The following is a 22095-nucleotide window of genomic DNA, read 5'->3' as shown; positions in this document are numbered from 1 at the left end:
CATGGGGAGGCGTATGCTGTATTACCATATTTGACATGTTTTCTGCAGTTATAGTCAGGTTTTGTGATTGAGACAATTAAAGGCAACCAACACAAGGAATCCAGTTGTGCATTGTCAATAATATAAAACAAAGCAGTCGGACACCACCGGTTACACTAGCTCTTCTGTCCGACATTGTACGTTGAACTGGAAAAAAATGTCTGGAAAAAAAAGACAAAGAAAAAAACCCTACGATAAGCATTGTTAATAGGAGTAGTTCCGATAAAATCTTACCCATCACTTATCTGATGTTATCAATTGCAATAATATTTAATCATAAATTAAACCCAATACATTTGGAATGTCATCAGCAAATGTTGAAAAATCAACATACATGTTTCAGAAGGTGACAAAAGTACAAAAGAATTGCAAAGTGAGATTAGCATTTAAAATGTCGGCAACAACATAAAATCCGAACTGGGCATTACGCCCTGCAGTGTGAACGTAGTCTTAGATATTCAACATCATGCAGCTCATAAGAGGGCGATACGGTTAGAGAAAGGCAGGGGAGGTTAGTAAGGGTCCAAGAGGTCACAAAGGTCTTTGCTAGAGCCACAAATCAGTACCTAAAGCCAGTCTAATATCAAGGCAAATAGGTGCCAGTACAATACTGTACATGGTGAAGCCAAGAATCTTACACTACCGAAGATCAGATCAAACAGGATATGAAATTCACATACCGTATAAGATTCTGGCATCGGCTGGTATCGTTGTAAATCATGAAAAATCATACACTTCCCGAGATACGCATCAAATTGAAATGTAAACAACTCGAAGAGGTCGTGTAGTGCGTTAATAGACAACATCCAGTATTTCAGTGACAGTGATCAGGCACAGCGTAAGCACTTTCTCGACATAGGTTTAAAGCCAACACTGTTCCAGTTTTCAAGCTACACAGACACGGTGGGACCAAAGCTTTTGAGCACCAAACTGGTCCAACTAACACATCTTGCTGTACATTTTTTAAAGCCACAACATTGACATCATTGAGGTTCTTTCATTCTCTTTTCAATTGGATTCTTATGCTTTTCTACTTTTCATTGCGCTCACTTGGCTCATTTATCTCCTCATCTGGAGGTGCCTCCGCCCCCAAATGCTCCTGCTGCTTAAGTACCACTGTCCCCTCTGCTTCTTCCTCTGCCAACGCTTCTTCTTCACTGACTGTTTGTTCCGCGGTCTCCTTCGCTCGCTCCTCGGTCTCCTTCGCTTCCTCAAAGTTATCTCGCAGAGGCTCTTCTTCCACATTCCAGTGCGAGACTTCAGACTGCAGCTTTAGTTGAATCCCGCCTTCTTCCAGTTGAACAGTTTCCTCTTCCCCCATATCTTCTTGGTTTGTAGAGCCAGCATCGTCTCCATCTCCCTCAGACCTCTTCCCTAAGCCGATGAGATCATGCAGCTCGGGGGACATGTAGTAAGGCCTTCCTGGTGAGCCGTCATTTCTTTCCAAGTCCTCACCTTTACAGCAGGTACAGTTTGGGTTCAAGGAAAATTGGGGAAAAAAAATGAAAATGTGTGAAAATCAAAATTAGAAGGGGTGAGACATAACGAGAGTCAGAAACATGGCAAGAAATAAACTCGCAGCTCAGTTTTAAACAAGGAACAGTTTATAAATAGAAAACAGCACCACAGTAGAAGTAGAAATTAGATAATGCGATGAAAAGTACTCACAGAAGCAGAGGAAGATTGTGTCTACACACATGGAGTACACACTGAAGAAGCCATGGGCAATGAGGTAGGATCCGACTACATTCGTCTAATTGAAGGAGGAAAACAACCTAGATTAAGCATTCTGCACCACTGATAAAAACTACAAGCTCCGTTTGCACTACAGTATGCAGTCCCCTCCAAAATCGATTCGTTCGTTTTTGTTGAATACTGAAGACGATTGGGTTTCAGAATATCAATATGTGACCAAAGTTCAGAATTCCATCTTTTATTTCATGGTATTTACATCCGGATGTGTTAAAAACATTCAGCACAGAGTGCCTTTTGTTTGAAACAAAACATTTTCTTTTAAGTGAAAAAACTATTGGAACAGAAAAAAGCATTGGAACAGACATTAAACACACTTTTAAGTGATTGAAATTGAATAGTTGGAGGCCTAAAAACCCTTACTTGCAATATCAAGCCTGCAAACATTGACTTCACCAGACTGTTGCATTCTTCTTCATAAATGCATTTCCAGGCCTTTTGAGCGGCCCCTTTCAGTTCTTGCTTGAATAATTATTCTGAAGTCTACAAAAACATTTGTCTGACAATTTATATAAAACTGCATTCAATGTAATCAGGAGAAGGATCATCATGGAACAAGACAATAACCCGAAACACGCTGCCAACACAAAAAGGACTTTATCTGGGGAATAAGTGGCCAAGTACGTGTTTCACCACCTGAAGAGAGGAGACTGAAGGGAAAAAAAAATCTCAGAAATAATGAAGACCTGAACGAGACTGCAGTAAAGGCCTGGAACTGCATTTCAAATGAAGAATACAACAGACTGGTCAAGTCACTGAGTCACAGGCTTGATGCAGGTGTTGAAAGTAAGGGTTAGGCCATCAAATATTCAATGCTATTCATTTGAAGTGAATTTAATAATGTCCATTCCAATACTTTTGCTCACTTGAAAAGTAAGTGGCTTCAAACAAAAGGTGGTCTGTCTTGAGCTGTTTATCACATATAGATGTAGATAACATGAAATTAAAGCTGGACTTCTGAAGTTTTGTTTCATATTCATCTTTTGATCTGAAACTCAAATGTCTTTAGCATGCAACAAAAACAAAGAAATTGACCCGGCCGATCAAATACTTTTGGAAGAGACTGTATGCAGAAGCTATTGCTGTATATTCCCGGACTTGAAGCATCAACGATTTGCGTTATATGCTAACTTGCTACTTTTTCAAAGAATAAAGTAGAACAATGTAGAGATAATGTTAGAAAGTAATGCATTATGATTACTACTATTACCAGTGATACCCTTAGGGCTGCTTACATGACATTTAGGAATGCTTCAACACTTAAAAAATATATAGGATTTCAATACATTGCATTGTACCCTATATCGCTGATTCCGAACTGGTGGGTCGGGACCCAAAAGCGACAGCTCGTAAAAATGACTGTATTCTTGTTGAGATTTTTTTGCTACATTATAAAAGTGTACCAAGTTCCCACATGGAACATAATCAGGTAGGTAGAAGGAAGGGTAGCTCTGTTGTGCTTTAGTCACTAGTTTACTCTGAACAAATACAATGAAGCTAGCTCAGCCTCTGGCTAGCGGACGTCATGGCGGGGTGAGCCATATGCTCTTGGTGGTACATCAAATTCATCTAAAACGCTATTGAAAGTAATCTACTGTACATGTGTAGTCAGAGGCTATTTTTATACAAAACATGTTTATTATTGTTTTTACGTCCATATAAGTGAGTCGCAACTATGCTACACAAGGAAATTTGCTTCCCAGCGTGACAAAGTGACAATGGTTGGAAACCACTTTCCTAGGTTGTAGCCATCCTCACAATTATGTCACAAATGGAAAATGTTCAAGCCTCAGTAGAGATCCTTGCTGTGAATGCTTGTGTGGTTTATTCATGTCTCACCAGTATTGGCACCCAGTAGAAGTTCAAATTAGGGGGAGCGTATGCGGGAGAATCAATTTGTCCAGTAAAGAAGAAGAAAGAGAAGTTTCCTGCGCAGAAAAAATGATAGTCAAGTACACATGAATTGCGTTTAATATGAGATATATTTCTAAGAGACATGTGAGAGCTATCTTACCAATAATTCCAACAATGAGCAGTTTCCCAAGGAACAACAGGAAGTCAGTCACTTTATCCAAGACAGCCACCCTGTTTTGAAAGTGACACAATGCAGCGAGTAAATTGCAAATCAAGGTATGTGCAATTAGGTATCGCAAAACAGCAAGTCACTCGCATGATTTGTGTGAGAGGCATGTGTGACCTTATCTTGTAAATTAAAGACAATGTTAAAAATTGTGGACTTCTTTTGTAATATACATTCATATTTTGGATATAAACTCTGGCCTCGGGCGCCACATTGGCTAGGGCCGGCGACAATGATATTTGCTTCACTGAAGACTAAATTGTCAAAAGGGGTAAATGGGAGTGCGAATGTTTGTCTATAAGGATGTGTAAGAGCTATGTCAAAATGTTTGCAAATTTTGTCTGTAGTGTTGTACAAGTCACGGCGTGAGTATTATTTGTAAAGGAAGCATTTTGGATTAAGTATCCAGTGAAAGCAAAAGCTTATCAAATGTAATACAATAGTATAATCTGCAATGGTTTCCAACCTGACAATGTTCCTCAACAGAAGCATGAAGGCGTCTTGAGCTGATGTACAGAAATTTTTCCCATAGATGGCAATCTTGACAGACATAGCAGACTTTAGTATACTAACATTTCTCAACTCCAAGGTTGTATGTACTTTGCGGAAACTCACCATTATGTAAGCATTTCTGTTGAGGTACTTGATGCATGTCTCCAGACACCAGAAGCAACATTTCATGCAGTTCAGCAAGAATTTTGTGTACTTGTTTCGAGCACCTGCAGGATGAGGGAGGATCAAGCATTTTGGGAGGAGTAAGTCATCTATGCATTTTCTATGTACTATCCTGGAGAAATAGACGATCTACACCGTGTGGACCACAGTCACGAGTTAAACACAGGCCCGTTCTCAAGAACACATTGAGTGTGAATTGATCTCACACAAGATACACAGCAGAATGCTTTGTGAAGCACCACAGTTTACTATAATGCAGTAAAAAAACAAATATCCTTTTCTACTAAGCAGAAACATTTTGTTCAGTTTGGTACTTAAAGCGGAAGTCAACGCAAACATATTTTTTTCAAGAATATGTTCTATGCAAGCCCACTTGTTGAAACAAGGCGTTCTGATAAATATTGCGTTTATGGGATGAGTGTTAATCCACTCATTTTAGCCATCTCTGGGGGCAGCCATTTTGTATTCTGTCGACTGAAAATGACATCACAACTGCTCACAATGACCAATCACGGCTCAGATTCTGAAAAAAGGTCAGCCGTGATTGGTCATTGTGAGAAGTTGTGTTGTCATTTTCAGTCAACACAAGTGACAAAATGGCCGCCCCCAGAGATGGCTAAAAACTAGTGCATTTTGTTGCTTAACTCATATTCGACAAATGCAAAATTAATCAGAATGCCGTATTTCAACTAGTGGGCCTGCTGGGCACATACTCTTGAAAAAAAGATGTTTGGGTTGACTTCCGCTTTAATGTGAAATACTGTACTGAAAGTGTGTTTTCAATGGGGGAAATTTTTGCAAGATGGGAAGCATGGCTGCAACGTGTCAAACGTTGTTAAAATACTTGAATACTTGACACTTGCAGATCTCCTTTGCGCATGTGTGAGAATCGAGGTGAAAAAAAGAGGCTACTAAACAACACGCATGGTTTTGTATGACAGTACGCCTAACTATGCCTTGAAGCTTGCAGGCATTGTTTCAAATTGTTTCAAAGGGAAGCCACGTGTGACAAAATGGCAGATGCACTTCGTGCCATGTTTAATTGCTCTAATGCAGGGGTGTCAAACTCTTTTGTCGCGGGCCACATCGCTGTTCTGATTTCACTCGGAGGGTCGTTGCAACTGTTAAACCATGTAAATGTGTGATCGCCTCATACACAATTGATGGATCACTAGTTTTGAAATCAGAAGCCAGTAAATAGTTTGTTCAACTATTATAAATATTCAATGTATTTTAAAAGAAGGATTGGTAACAAATGCTTGAAATTTCAAATATGTCAAGACAATTAAAAAAAAAACTTGTCAAGTCAACACATGATTTGTCTTCGTGGGCCACATAAAATGATGTCGCGGGCCGGATCTGGCCCCTGGGTTTGAGTTTCACACCTGTGCTCAAATGGAATTTAGAGTCTTGAACGTTGGTGTAAAAAAACAAACCGACAAAACAAAAAACGCCATTGCACAAGCACTATAAACCTCCATTTATTCGTCACAATTTCCTGACAGGAAATCCAGATTGACGAAAAAGATAGACTAAAATTGTCAATTTTTTGAACCCATTTATGCACATTGACATTTTGTCAATATCTTGAAACTGATCAGGAACAGACAGATGCTACATACGGTAAGCAGGCTACCGGACAGCGAAACTAATGAGACACGACATGCCATCAGCCTGACAGAAATAGAATTTCTCGTCACGTTTCTACATTTTAATATTATTATGGCATTTTGCGATTGATTCGCTGAGTGCAACACTGCCTCAGATCACTTCACTCACGTCATGTGAGCAAAAGCCCATTTGTGTTTTGCTGGCAGTGTTGGGCTGAACAAGCGACCGTAAATGCCCTAACTGTGGTGTCTCAGCAGAGGGGTAGTCCGTGTAAGGAGCATCAAACGACATATATTACATTCAAATAAATAATTTCCAGTGGTTGAAATGGTCCAAATCACAGCTTTGTACGCTGCTTCACAATAGTTGTAAAGGAAAAGTTGGTAGCCAAAGAGACGTCCTTACCCATAATGCACCACGCGACTCGGAGATCTGCAAGTGGTCTATATTCAGATGTATCCATTTGCTTTAAATCTTACCTTTCAGTTTATGCTCAAGGTACTCCAGAATAACCCTGATGATCTGGACCAAGGACAGGATCAGTGAGCCAAATGCCACTGAGCCTGTGTGATACCTGGCAGGCAAAGATGAAGAGTTGTTACAAATATGAATCAAAGTAAGCCATCAACTTGACAAATCCGTCTTCTAACCTGAGGGTTCGTCCCAGAGAGGACAAGACGGGGTTCGGGGGCATATCGTCAGGCTTCTTAAAGGCCCAGTAATATGAGGAAAAGGCCCCAGCCAGAGTGACTTGTCCCATGGCCGTCACAAAGTTGCCACACCAGAAGAAGAGGAAGACGTTGTAAAACTGGAACACGGTGAGGAATTTGTGGTACAGGCTGTCCCCACCATAGTAGGCAAAGTTACACTCGGCTTCTGGACACTCAACCGTCACATTAGAGGTATTGAATGTCTGTAGATAAACGACATGTGAACATGTTTCATACTAGAACGGTGAAGACGTGACGAGGCGCAGATTGATTCATCACCTTGGGATCACAGTTGCTGAAAGCGTATTTACAAGTTTCATTAGCGACCACTTTGTACACTTCAGCATTAGAAGTAGCGAGATAACTGAATAGCAAAGCTATTAAGGTGGCAAAAAAAGAACCCAGTGGACAAAGAAACAGTATGAATATCTGCATCAGCCCTGGTTATGATCTGAAGTGAAAGGATACACTGCAGTGACCGCCCAGTAAGCTATCACCACTGCCAGGAGGAGAGAAGTCAGCAACGGGTAGAATAATGATGATGTCACATATCCAAGAGCCCTGAAAAGATATTTATTCAAGTCAATAATCATTGTTAAGCAACCTGAGTACAGAAAGCAGCGAGGCTTTCTTATTTATATTTATTTTAAGGCACTTTTCTGTCACTCAAGCTCAAGGTCGTAAAAACATGAATTCATACAATAACATACAAAAAAAACAGGATGATTACACTGATGGATGAAAACAGATTCCGTCATTCGTCAGTGCATCATTTTAAAAAGTGTCCCGTCATTCGGCCACCTCTGCAAACAATCGTGCATTAGCTTGGCCGTGGGTTAAATTTAACAATGTAATACTGACAACGTTAAATTTAACAATGTAATACTGACAATGACATGGAGGTTATTTTTATAGCTGTAGTGTTGAAATATATTTTACATTCCCCATGTACCGCTACACTTTCATTTAAGTCACCTTTACCCACTTCAACACTTTCTTGTTCTGGTTGCATAGTTTACAGATTACGTTGAATTTGATTCTGATTGTTACTGCAATGAGTGATGGTTCTATTTCCATTGCCTTATTTAGGAACATGAGAGGCACAAAAACATTTTAAGATAAGACTATGCTAACACAATTACAACCACACCCAGAATAATTTAATTACCATAAAACTTCATGTATGATATGCACCCGTGTATTGTACGCCCACCCCAAAATCAACATTAATGTTTTTTTTTCCCTCTGTACCCGTGTATAATGTTACCCTGATTTGCAGGTATCCATAATTATCATCTGATCGCATTCATGCAAGTGTGTGTTTTTAATGCTTGGCTCCACGGAGGACAGGATCGGCACCACGCAGCTTGTCGCTGCAGCTGCAAAGCAAGCTAGCTTGGCAGCGGCGTAGGCGGTATGGGCGTGTATAAAGAACAAACACCCATACCTCCTACGCCGCTGCCTTCTTGGTCCATTTTGCAATACAGTTAAGTGAATCATCTCGTCTCATCTAGTCATGTAGGTCCCTTTTTTTCTAGCAGGCACCTAATTCACCTAAATGTGACCGATGAGGTTTTGGCCCGGCGCTAACGATATATGGAAACGTGCTACCATGAAACGCTCAGCACGCATTCTGTCTTAATGCAAGAAGAAGATCTGACAGTCCTAAAACAGTGGCGACAAACTGTAATGATGACGGAAGCGCGGTTTAAGTAACGATGAAAGAGCGACGGCCTGACGATGACTGATTGGGTCGGCTTTAAAAAATGATGGACTGACGATGAAGGATGAGTGTCCCGGCCGCTGGCGAATGACAGACCGGCAAAATTTACTGACACGCCCACCTCGGGGTGAATATCAAAGAAAAGTCATAAAATCCACACAGGTTAGCCTGAAAGTAGGCTGACCTGCTAGACTCTTTGATGAGGGCGATGGCGACCATGATCCTCTTCCTAAGGAAGATGAGAGTCACGATGATGAGGAACTCCACCACGGCGATGATGATTGCTACAAAAGTAGAAGGAATTAAAACAGACTTAACACACTATTTGTGTGAATGAGTGTAAGATGAGCATTTTGGAGCGTACCGAATACAAGCCAGGTTTGTCTGATCTCAAGGTAGATGGAGAAGTCGAGCTGCATTCCCAGATCCTGGATTTTCACATCAGCGGCAGGGTCCCCAGACAGACTTTCATACCGCAGGTAACAGTGTAGCGCACCTAAGAACACACCCAATGTTTAGTCCCTTTTATGTTGCTTGTGCTACATAAAAGCATAATCACAAAAGTCACATTCTTAAGAGGCAAATTTACCGTAGGCTATGACTACAATGACCAGGGCAATCATGATCCAGACCATGATGCCTGCCATTAAGCGCAGCAGGACTATGAAGAACCAGCTGCTAACCATCGCTACCGTCAGAGCTCTAGAGATGGATAGATATCAAAGTGCACAAATTTGAGGGGCACAGTGAACCACATTTGCATTGAAAAATGTAGCCCTCCAGGTTTGTCTTTTTTCCGGACATGGCTACACTTTGAATCATTTTGTGCATTTCTGTGTCATTCCCATGTTCTTACATCAGTATAAAGTGCCAGGACTGAGTGAAATCCTCAAAGATTTGCATGGCCAAATGGCGAGCTTCAAGGAACTTGTTGGAATTCCTGTAACAAATCCACAATAATTCTAATGTAATGACGTGTTAAAACGGGCAACCAAATGTAGATTTAGCATACAAATGAATGGTTGCAGTTTGCCAAGTGATCACTTCAGAGGTACAAAGCAGGCTGATGCATTGCCTTCATGATTCAGATTATTGTTCGTGGCGACATAAATACATCAGCATGTGATACTTTTAAAACCTTGATTAATTCTATTAGCCATGTGGTTATTATTGCCGGACTCTGTGTGACCATGACAGTGAAAAGGACTCACTTGGTCACATTGAGTACTTCTGTGGCGGAAACGTTTTCTGAGCCAGGCTTAATCATGGTATCATTGGCCATTGCCACGCTGCCATTCTTCAATGTTGACACGGTTGGGATACAGCGGCGTGCGACTGCAAAAGGGCCATAAGAACACAACTGTAAATGTGACATCACTCGTTCATGCATTCCTAGGATGAAGAAATAATTCTTACTCACAGACTTTGCTGGCCAAAATCAAAGAAGGGCAAAACTTCATCTTTTCCTGCACAGTCTGAATATTTAGAAAATAAAAAAGCCCTTGAGTGAAGTTTAACACAATATTTGACACCCAGTATCACTGAGGCACAAATATCCCAAACTGTAAACACTGAAAGAAAGGCATATCATAGCAACTATGCGATGTCATGCAAACACACACATTGGGCCTCATTCACTAAGAGCGCATACGCACATTTGACACACAAATTTGTGATTCATAAGTAGATTCGTACTTCAATTTGTGCATACTAGGCAAGCAAATTTTGAACTTCTTCAGACCATGTGTACCCACACGTGATTGATTAGCTTCCAGGAACATTTTTTTTAAATTTTATTTTATTTTTTTACCCAAAATGCACAAACTACAGTCTATTATGAAAACAACAATAATTTCAAGTTCTAATTTCCATTGGAAATTTGCTAATGAGTTGACTAATGTCCTAAATAAACATGGAAAGGGCATTTCGCATCACTTTTACCCTCGTTCCATTCAGGTGCTTGTGTGCACCTGTGTTGTCACTCAACGAGCAGATTGCGCGAGTACATGTGCATCTGGAAAAGCAATCGAACCATTCGTTTTGAAGGAGCTATGATAAACTACGAATAGATTCGGACCTGACTTTCAGTAGTATCACAATCAAATCACTAAAACAGACTTTTACCAGCTGGAAAACATATCCAGATTGAAGCGTTGCATGCTCCAAGCAAACTAGATGAGAAGCTTTTGCCTCCAGTAGACTTGATTATTGTAATGGTCTGGACTCTCTCAAAAGAGCATCAAACAGCTGCAGCTCGAGTTCTGACCAGAAAAAAAGAGATTAGAACATATTACCTAACACTGGCTCACAACAGCTGTAGAATAGATTTGAAAATCATGCTGCTGGTCTATCATTCGCTGAATGGTTTAGGTCCTGAATACATTAGGGAAATTTCTCATAAAAGGGGTGGGTAAAAAAAAATACTGATTATGAGCTAGATACTGAGGCAGTGCATTGCAATACCTCCCTTCGCAATTCTGCAGCTCCCCCCACAATTCCATCGAGTCAGCAATTCCTCTTAATCTCCTGGCTAGCATGGGACACTTTGTATTTGATCAACTGACCACTACATAACTATCATTTCTCATTTCACTGGGGGTAAGGATGTGCATCCCTCCACAAAAGACGATTCGATACGTTTCTCGATACATGGGGTACGATGCGATTCAAGGATGTAACAATTTTTAAATTTTAAATTTGATTTGGTTCACTTCAGAGGGATTTCGATTCAATATGGTATGGCTGTAGCTTTTTTTGTCATGTTTATTAATATGCAAGACCGCATTAACTCTCCATAACCCGAGTTGAATTCAGAGAAACAACCAATATACAGTATACTGATTTATACCTGGTGTCCATCTTCCATAAAAGACGATTAGATAATATTACTAATATTTAGCTGGTAAAATATGTGATGACATCAGTTAACAAAAGTGGAGTCGAATTCATTTGAAAGAGTGCCGTCTTTTCCTATGCTGTAAAGGAAGCACCATTTCATCCCCCCTTGACCCGATGACGGAATTGAAAAAGGTGAAGGAAAGGTGGCATAAAGAATAGATCCGCAGACTGCTCACCCCTGCCCCTCTCTATTTGCTGTGAATGAAAAAAAAAAAAAAGCGACTGGCTTAACTTCAAACGGTTGGCACGTTTAGCTTCAGGGGAAAAAAACAAACCTGTTTTTATGTGCGTACCTGACCTAAGGCAGATTTGAAGCTACTGATGGCATTAGAACTCTTGCGTGCCCTGAAATCCGCATGCAAGGTGTTGCCTATTGCTGGTAATCAGCAGTAAAACACACGTTTTAAGAAATTCAGCCGCTTTTCCAGAGAAAAATGGCTTTTTTTTTAAAACAAACAATAGCAAAACAGTGACTTTATGCTAATACTTTTTATTTCGTGACACCTGTAACATGTTGAACAGTGATTTCTTTCTATACATTTACCGGTAATTCAACATGTCCGTTACGACCCCTCCTCAAGATGCTAAGAAGGAGGGGTCTGTGTGAGCGTTGGAAGGGGTAAAAAGTGCACTAACGAAAAGCCTGGCCATGAAACACCAAAATGGACACACAACACCACACTAAACTACAACACAACGAAATTGAGTGATTCGGGGGTGAATTTCGACTGCCTAGACCTACACACAACACACAAAATGAGTGACGCCGACTCACTAGGAAGGTCTGTGAGGTGGCATTTTATGAGTTAATCAAAACATGCCATTTATTGCTTGAATTGTGTCTACTGTAAGTCGTTTATTTACTAGTACACAACAAACAACAAAGCGTGTATTTGCTCTATGCAAAAAATTGCTCTCTTTTGAACCAGATGAATAGTTTGTAATATACAAATGGACAAATGCCTATATAATAATATAACCACTGACATAATCACCACCTTGATTTTCTTGAAAAACGATTACTTTTTTTTTTTTTTTTTTTTTTTTACCGTGTAAGGACGTTTCTACAGATTAGTGAATTCAACCAAGTATGAATTTCTTTGTGAATTGCAATGCAGTTTAAAATAAACGGATAAGTGGGTGTTTTACCTTGACTTTTTCTACACCTCTCTTGCAAAACTCCGTGAAATATTCACTGTCTACTTGTTTACGCTGGGCTTCTATCAACGTGAGACGTCTGTCAGGACAGCGTTTTACACATATCTGGAACAGGTGAAACAACAGTTAGAAAACCATTGTGACTATTTAGAAAAAGTATTGTCTTGTAGCGGACCTGTGTTGTGGGACACTGGAGTTCAATCAACCCCATGGGACTGGCACACTTCAGGATATTGAAGTAAAACAGAAGAGGCTTGTCCCTACATGATATGTGGAGGAGTGCAACATGTTTAATTGACGGCACCATACGACACTATGCTATTAATGCCCAATGACTTACTCCTGCTCTGTTCCTTTTTGCCCGCAGAAGTTCCCTCCGCTGTCAGTGGGATAGAGGATTTTCCGGGGGTCACCCTGGGACCAGGCTTTATGGAAAGACAGAGAATCATCATTCAAAACAAATGAGGACATACGAAACATAAACTAAGGTTTGTTCATTCCAACACTTCTATATCACCACCCACATTAGGAACACTTGGAGTGTGTTGTGTGTTATCAGATCCAAATACAAACCATAACAATATCAAATATGTCACTTATTTGTGAACAACACTGACAGAGATGCATTCATTTCATAATAATGTTTATTATAGGGTGCAGGTTGATATCCGACCAGTGCCCCAAAACCACAAAACCAATCACTACCGTTCCCAAAGTTAAATATGGAAGTAAACTGAAACATGGCAGCAGGAAACTTATTGGAAGAAGGAAAGAATGGCACAACAGTGTTCATCTAAATCAATATATATTGCATTAAAGGGTTGTTATTCTTACCAAGTATTCCCACACCAAAATAACCAATCAAGGCAGCAGTGAAGAGAAAACAGCATATAATATCCGTGCATGCCCTGAGAATGAGAGGGTGAGGTTAATCATCAGTTCCTTTTGGGACAAAAATATGGAACCACTGATTCAAAGTCATGATACCTGTTGTGAAGGGGACCCTTGAATTTGGGGTCAAACGTCCTGACCTCCCCTGAAATTGAAAGAAAACAACATGTTCATCACTATCCCATGTGTACCTTGGCAATCGGGATTGTTGATTGTTTACTCTTCAAATGTGCGCAATCATAATAGTTATTCTTAATTAGCGATACAGTATAGATGTGAATGTGAGTTGTAAAGTGCACAACAATACATTTACACATCTGCAGCCAGTCACTAATTTGCATGAGTTGGGAGTTGTTTTATATTAATCATATCAACTATGATATTGAGACAAAATAATTTGGTCAAATCATGAAGTTAATACATTTGCCAATGACATTTCTTCAAAGGTCTATCACTACAAACTACCACAAATATGTCACCATGTATCAAATGCTGTGGTCCATGATGAGTACTAAACAAATACAATAAAATGTGAATTTACATACTATTATTGTTCATTTTCTTCAAACACAAGGACCAAGCCTTCGAAAAACAATGTGTATGATATTGCAACTCTAATCAGTGGAATTATGCAGAATTCATAGTGAAGTACAAAGACCACTGCTAATTTTGTCATTTTAAATGTTCACAGGGCGGCACGTGGTTTGACTGGTTAGCATGTCTGCCTCACAGTTCAGAGGTCGTGGCTTCAAATCCGGCCCCTGGCCTTCCTGTGTGGAGTTTGCATGTTCTCCCCGTGCCTGTGTGGGTTTTTTCCGGGTACTCCGGTTTCCTCCCACATTCCAAAAACAAGCTTGGGTGGTTAATTGAACACTCAATTGTCTGTAGGTATGATTGTGAGTGTGAATGTTTGTCTGTGTGCGCCCTGCAATTGGCTGGTGTACCCCGTCTACTGCCCGAAGACAGCTGGGATAGGCTCCAGCGCCCTCATGAGGATACGCGGTTTGGATGATGGAGGATGGAACTTTTCACTTTGCTCGATTTGACCAGTTACACACGCAGTAAACAGTTGGACAGAATGCGCTAACACATGTCTGTACCTGATTAGTGTTCCACTCCATTTATTTATTATTTACTTGAATTTGATAATATGGAAGGACAGAACCTTAAAATTAAAACGATTGGGCCATGTTGAATTGTCGTATTCAGTTGTTAACGAGGCTGGACTATTGATCATGTCCGGATTTGGCAACTTAATTGGTTATGGCCTGAGATATATTTCCATCATGACTGATTCCAAGGATACTTGTTTCTTAGGGTTCATAAGTGTTGGGGCTACTTGGGTTTAGATTGCCTTCGGTACAACATCTACATTGTGGGACAATTTACAGATAGAAGCTGTCCATTAAATAACACATATATCAAGTGCATTGACACCACCATGTCAAATTGGCTGTTTTGTATTAGAGAATTTTTGCACTTTTGAGAAAGTCTCCCATTTCAGCGAGTCCTATGGGCTCACATCCATCAATTCGAACATTAAATATATTGTCTTTGTAGCATATGCAAATGACTATAGGCTGAAAAAGATTTGCAAATAATTGTCTTGTGTATTTGGTTACATTTTCATAAACATCCCAATTTATTAAAATTGTGTTTTGTAGATTTTACAATTTTCTTTGAAAAATAGTCCACTACTGCTATTGCTGCATCTATTGTGTTTAAGTGTAAGTCCATGTATTGACAATACCGAAAACAAAGAAAGGAGTCCTTTGACTAACTGCTACGCCTTGCAACAAAAATGGCTCCCTTGGGAGTCCCTGTACACATTGCGCCAGTTAGATGCCATGGCAACATCTTGCCCAAAGCACAAGTGAGAAAGAATCAACCCTGTTCAATGTGGCACATGTAGCACAATTCATCACAACTACATATATGTAAAAAAAAAAAGTCCAATGTCCTGTCACATCAGTGCCACAAGCCTTAAATCATCATTAACGTGGTCCACTACTCGTACACATAAAAGTAAACACACAGGTATACCTCGTTTTTTGAACTGCAACATTGTGCCGTCAGTTCTCTGTCACTTAATGACTTGAACGCTATCACGCTTGAGTTCTTCTTGTATCCTGTTGGGCAGTTATTTATGTATAGTTCCCGTTTGAGGTCTCATTTCCAGGACCTCACACTTTTCTCTTCCCAAAGTCCGCCGTAGCAAGGTCTTACTTGTCCCGTGAGTGAAATGAAGACCTTTATTAGGTCACGTGATGTGTAACTGATCACAAAGCAGAGAAGTCTCTTAAAGAGACGTTGTCATTTCAAGACTTACCATGTTAACATTGGTGACCGTTAGCGCTCATCATATAGGTGTGATGACAACCTCTGATGATGAACATGATCATCTTATCCGTTAGTGACTCACAACCCATGAGCCTCTGTTCACCTTCTCGATATGAAGGAGCCCACATCATCCAAATGACAAAGCAATGCAGGGTTACAACTGTGAACCAGTTAGGACACCTTTAACCACACGCCACCAACATCTGTCAAACTTTACAAAATAAACGATTGCAGATTCACTCTATTGCGGGTTGTCCTTTGTGACCATAACTTCATCTACTGCAGTTTTACCTGGCTATTTTGGTGCATTTTCTTGCAGAAAATGTGGATGAACACAGCCTCTAATCAGAAGCTCTTTATTAATTCTATATTTTGCATTTTAAAAGTGTTTATAAGGGTGGGAACTGTGTGTGTGTGGGAGGGGTCAAAATGGCTTATTAGAAACGTAAATCCCTAAAAAAAAAATGGAGCGTATCACCAGCGAAAAGGGAGGGAGCACTGTATATAACTAGACATGCAAATTCTGGAGAAATTACGCGTGAATGTTGAAATGCTGAATTTAAAAACATGACTCCAATGCGGGGCGGCACGGTGGTCGACTGGTTAGCACGTCCGCCTCACAGTTCAGAGGTTGTGGGTTCGATCCCGGCTCCGGCCTCCCTGTGTGGGGTTTGCATGTTTTCCCCGTGCCTGCGTGGGTTTTCTCCGGGTACTCCGGTTTCCTCCCACATTCCAAAAACATGCATGGTAAGTTGATTGGATACTCTAAATTGCCCCTAGGTATGATTGTGAGTGCGGATGTTTGTCTCTGTGTGCCCTGCGATTGGCTGGCAACCAATTCAGGGTGTCCCCCGCCTACTGCCCAAAGACAGCTGGGATAGGCTCCAGCACGCCCCGCGACCCTTGTGAGGAAAAGCGGTACAGATAATGGATGGATGGACTCCAATGCGGAAAGATGAGTGATAATGAATGTTCAATGTTCAATTGAAAATGAAAAATATTTTTGATGTAAAATATTATATTGTGGGAAAACTGTAAGTGTGTGATATTAAACAATTATTATTATGTGAATTTGAAGTTTAATTAGATCGAGTGCGAGCTATGGTACAAACCTTGATTTCCCAAGGACTGGGCAGCTGCTCTACCAATTGAGCTCCAGTGGACTTGTTGAAGGGTTGAAATGATGTGTATTGAATGCCCTGAGTGCCTTGTTTATAGATAACGTACACTCTGAGGCGGAATTCAAACCACAAACCCCTGGTCAATGGGCAAGCGACTCCATCATGTGAGCTAAAGCCAAGATAATGAAGTACATGAACTAATAATTGAAGATTATTAAAGTGTGGAATACTGTCAAATGATAAATGTTAAATTTTGTGAATTTAATGATAAATGTGTGAATTTTCGGAACATGTTGAAATTGAAACTTTGTGAATCAGTTAAATTGTGGGGGAGTATAAAAAAAAGAGCTAACGCCAAATAGTTTGACTTGGTCAAAAAAATGTAGAAATTAGTTGGATTTTTGGGGGGGCTGTTATTTTGAAATTTAGGGAAAAAAAGCAATATATATAAGATGAACATGCAGTTTGAAGTTGGAATCAAAAAATGTAGAAATTAAAGGGGGGAATCCTATTGGTTTTTATTTTGAAACAAAAGAACGTGGTAGGGATAAGATGAACTGTTTAAAGTTGGAACAGTTTTAATGAGTCACATCAGGTAAAAATTAAAAGGAAAACAAATCTTAATTTGGGGCTTTTACTTTGAAATTTTGAAAAAAATGTGGGAGGGATAAAATGAACAGTTTAAAGTTGTAACGGTTTGAATCGGTCAAAAATGTAGAAATTACAGGGGGGAAAAACAACAAATCTTATTTTTGGCTATTCTGAAATTTTGAAAAAAATATTGTGGTAAGAATAAGGTGAACAGTTTAAAGTTGAAATGCTTTGAATCAAGTCAAAAAATGGGGAAAATAGACCACAAAAACCTGTTTGTTTTCTTTTTTAAATTTTGAAGAAAAACAAACAATGGTAATGAGCTGAACAGTTTAAAGTTTAGAGTTGGAACACTACACAATGATTAAGGTCTTTTGAAACATTTGTAAAATATTTTTTTCTCAAAATCTTGTGCTTACAATTCCAACTTTAGTAAGCTGTACTTGTACTTTTATATGAAGCACAAGAGTTATCTTGTGAATGAAATAAATGCTTTATATAAATAAAGCTGCCATGTCTTGTAGAGAAAACACACTTTGCATTGCAGGGGCTAATGAGTGGTGGAAGGCATCACACGTTGTGGGGATCCGCGTTGGGACTACATCATGACCCAACAATAGTCCGCATGAACAAGTAACAACCATGCCCTGACGATAAGAGCCAGGAACACACCAGGCTGCTGGGGTGTGCTTCAATAATAGCAACTACATGTTCGGTTGAGACATAATACGCGATTTGTAATGTCATATATGAACGCGACCCTTTCCCAGACGAGGATACTTGATTCACTGTGGCCGAAGACAGTAATCGGAATCGTTTGAATAGATGCAAACGTGTTTGAAAGGATGCAGATACAATTTGCTGCCATGGATGCAAACAGAGGCGTGTCATCTTCATTTACGCGAAGCTATGTACACAGCGAAAACAACCTAAATACATCCAAGCATGCACTCACTCACAGTCCGGGTGAATGTATAATCTTTCATGATATTATACTGTTTAAAAACAAAGGTAAGAACATAATTAAGATTCAGGTCGTGGTTAACAGCGACTCCCCACCCCCTGATCTGCACTGATAGGTGCCATGTGGTCCACACCCAAACATCCACTGCGGTCATTGTTTCAATCGCTTCTCCGTTAGAAAGACAAAGACAACAGGAGAAAGTACAGGAAAGATGTCTTACCGTATTTACGTTCCGACATTTTTTCCTCCGGTTCCATATTGCCCTACTCGCGCTGCAGATCACAACTCGGACAGGACAGTTACCATGGAAATGAAAAAAAAGGGGGAAAAAAAATCTGTGGACGGATTCGTCTTCAAATCAGTGATGGAGAGAAGCTCGAACCATTCCAAAGCAAATGCACGCTTCGCGTCCACGGAGAGGAGGAGACAAAGCCAATAGGAAGAGGACTGTGCTGAGTGACAGTTTCTATAGCCACACAGCGAGCCGTATTCAATTTCCAATTACTTTAAAATTAATTGTTTTTTATTTGTATATTTATTGCTGGTATAACTAGTTGAATGTAATTCTGTAGTAGCACTCCATACTACATATATTGGTATTGATCCACACCAAGTAAATACAGCACCAGTATCGCCAATATCAATACCAAGATGCATAATGGCTAAATCTCAATTATGTTTCATGACCTTTAAGTGCTTTAGTGATCTTTTATATTATTGAATAATTAAAATCATCAATTAGACGAAATTTGTTTATCTGCATATTTTCCTTATATAACAATAATGCTCAAGATGATCACTCCTTGACAAATATCATAAAAAATGTAAAACCTATTCGTTTTCATATGCAATGTGTATTGAGGGAATCCAATACAAAAATAACATTTCTCCCCTTGCATGCACTTCGTCTCTTTTTCTGAAAGATGTAAATAACAAAATATACTGGATAATAAAGTGCAAACAGCTAATCAAGTAGTTCTCAGCTGGCGTGTCGAGACCCAGAAGTAGGTTGCAGATCCACTTTGTGTGGGTTGCGGACAGCTAGTGGAGTAGGAAAAAAAATATCAAAACGCATGTGTTCATATTGTTTGCTTCGGTCAGTACAGGGGCATACCAAGTTCCCATATGGTACATAATTGGAACGGGAAACTTACGGGTTACTTTCTTGCACTCTTACCACTACAAACAAATAGGCCAGTCAGCATGAAAGCGGAATAGCAGCAGAATAGTTTAGACTGGTGTTATGATGCTGTTATTTTCATTTATTTAATTGTTTTGCAGGTGTTTAATTATTTCCCCATTGTGTGCGCATGTGCGCTTGTGAGTCTGTGGGTTGGGGTCTGCTGGTTGGCTGGTTGGGCCATGCTTGCCTTCTTCCGACTTGGCCAGATGTTGCTCTTGTACCTGCGATCCTGTTGCGAGCACTGTCTGTAACATCCTGAGAGAGAGAAATATTCAATATACTATATTAAGAACTGGGACATAAACCTAAAATCTCTTGACTGTGAGGCAGATCCGCTAGCCAATATTCCATCGTGCTTGCTGTTGTCTAGCATACAGTACATAACTGTGTCAGTCCATTCATCCATTTTCTGCCGCTTATACGGAGTCAGGTAGCAAGGCAGCAGCTTTAGCAGGGAAGCCCAGACTTCCCTCTCCACAGCCACTTTGTCAACTTCTTCTGCGGTGATCCCAAGGCCCTTCTTCAGCTTGCTCGCATCCCTTACCATGATGTTCACCAACGTGTTCCGGGATTGCCGGCACGACAGGGACCAACCACCTTAAGGCCATAGATGGAACATAGCAACATGTACCCCGCCTCCCTCGGATCGTGGTGGAACTCTTGCCGGAGGTGTGAGTTGAAAAGTTGTCTGACAGCGGGCTGTGCCAGATGTCCCCATCAGACCCAATACGTTTGGGTGTGACAGGCCGGACTGGTATCTTCCCCCGGCATCGGAGGCAACACACCACCGGGTGGTGATCGGTTGACTGCTCAATGAACCTTGAGTTTCTGTCTGTCTCCGCCCTCTTTCAGTGCCACACACTCCATTTCATTTCCAAGCTTTTCATTTTTTTAAAGGCTCTTCCCAATGCTGCCCTTGTTCTCGTCCTAATAGAGCAGCTCCAGAAATGATTTCCATGCTGAAGAGGAATAGCTGTGGCAAAGCTTTAGATATCGCAAAAATCCTTTTGTTGCTTTCTACCAGCATTATCGTATTATATAATGGACATTATCGCTGACTTTCACCATCGTATCTGTCTCATTTGTCGATTGCTTCCGGGTGACCGCTGAAGTTGACCTCTGATTGGTTCTCTTCTCACTTCGCCCCATCAGTTCCATTTTCTGAGCGGTTCTTTTCTCCTACCCGCATATGCTTCCTTCTTCTGATTGGATTTCGTGACTGTGTTTTTCGTTGACGAGATTGTCAAGTTACTGTCGTTATCGTCTCAATTCATTATTTCTATTTTAGTTTTTGTCTGAATAAAATTATTCGGGCCGAAATGAATAACCAAAAAATGTTGTCAACAAAATTAACACCGGACTCAATCGGCACATAAATGTTCCTTTTTCCCTTTAAAAAAAAAAAACAAGTCATAAGTCTGATAAACAATATGATGATCACTTTACCTTGTGGCGATGAGAGGTCCGGTTGCTGCTGGGGTGGCCAAACAGCATTGTGCTCCTCCAAGATAAGCGCCTTAACACATTAGTTCTGCCCAGTCTTCCCCGTCCATTAAGCCACAGTTGTCCTTTTTATTTTGAAATACTAGTTTCACTCAACAGAGGACACGTGTCCCATTCTGTAGTTGATTACCGGTAAATAAGATGATGAGGAAATATGGTACCGTAGCAGTACTATTGTATTAACTGCATCGATGTCCGTCCGCCGCTCGAGGTTAGCAGTGTATTTCAGTACTGTATGATTATGCTTTGCTGTTCAAGACATTGTTGTGTAATTGTGCTTTGTCTGTTGCCAGGAACTCATAACATCCGCGCCTTGATCCTGGGCAGAGCTATTAGTGGACTCAGTCGTTTACAGTTGAAAAGAGAGAACGAATGAGAATACGTACAAGGGATTACTGGATGTCGATACTAGAGCACCTTATGGCCGTCTTTGCGTTAGTTTGTGGATGATATTACAAATAGTGAGTGTCCCAAAAGTGACTATACACGTTCTTTTTATCCCATTTTTGTTTCAGCTGTTATTCCATCAGATGTGAGTTCATCAGCTTTTGACAGCATTTCCCCGAGTGCAGCTCAGTGCCTGTTTGAGAAGATTTATGGAGTTTGGTATTTCCATCAGTGGTGGCAGTATCAGGCCTTCTGCTTTGTCAAGAACAGCTGGAGCAGTGTGACGGCCAGCAAGTTACTGAAACTGGCTCTGAAGTACAGATGGGTGAAAACCTTTTGCTGGGGAGCAATTTTGCAACGCAATGAAATGGTTTACAGAAACTGCCAAGCCTACGCTGTCAAATGCTGCTGGCCTCACATGTGATGAAATGATACCTGAAACAAAATGGAAAAAAAGTGTATAGTGACT

General features: G+C 40.4%; 1 protein-coding gene across 1 annotated transcript; it reads right to left on the bottom strand.

The window, feature by feature from the left end:
* Positions 1 to 149: 149 nt before the first annotated feature.
* Positions 150 to 22082, bottom strand: LOC147145774 (choline transporter-like protein 2). The gene is given in 24 exon segments (XM_086033207.1): positions 150 to 1180; positions 1183 to 1494; positions 1708 to 1792; positions 3631 to 3719; positions 3806 to 3876; positions 4338 to 4411; positions 4487 to 4590; positions 6637 to 6731; positions 6808 to 7070; positions 7147 to 7231; positions 7336 to 7428; positions 8775 to 8874; positions 8955 to 9086; positions 9180 to 9292; positions 9447 to 9530; positions 9802 to 9925; positions 10011 to 10065; positions 12638 to 12751; positions 12822 to 12906; positions 12987 to 13071; positions 13481 to 13554; positions 13634 to 13682; positions 18774 to 19991; positions 21183 to 22082. Coding segments are annotated over 23 exon segments (2358 nt in total). The 5' UTR covers positions 18811 to 19991; positions 21183 to 22082; the 3' UTR covers positions 150 to 1145.
* Between the last annotated feature and the right edge of the window lie 13 nt (positions 22083 to 22095).

Source organism: Filicampus tigris, chromosome 6, assembly GCF_054856515.1.
Source record: "Filicampus tigris isolate MCC_2025a chromosome 6, RoL_Ftig_1.0, whole genome shotgun sequence".
NCBI lineage: Eukaryota > Metazoa > Chordata > Actinopteri > Syngnathiformes > Syngnathidae > Filicampus > Filicampus tigris.
This window is presented reverse-complemented; position numbering and strand designations above follow the sequence as displayed.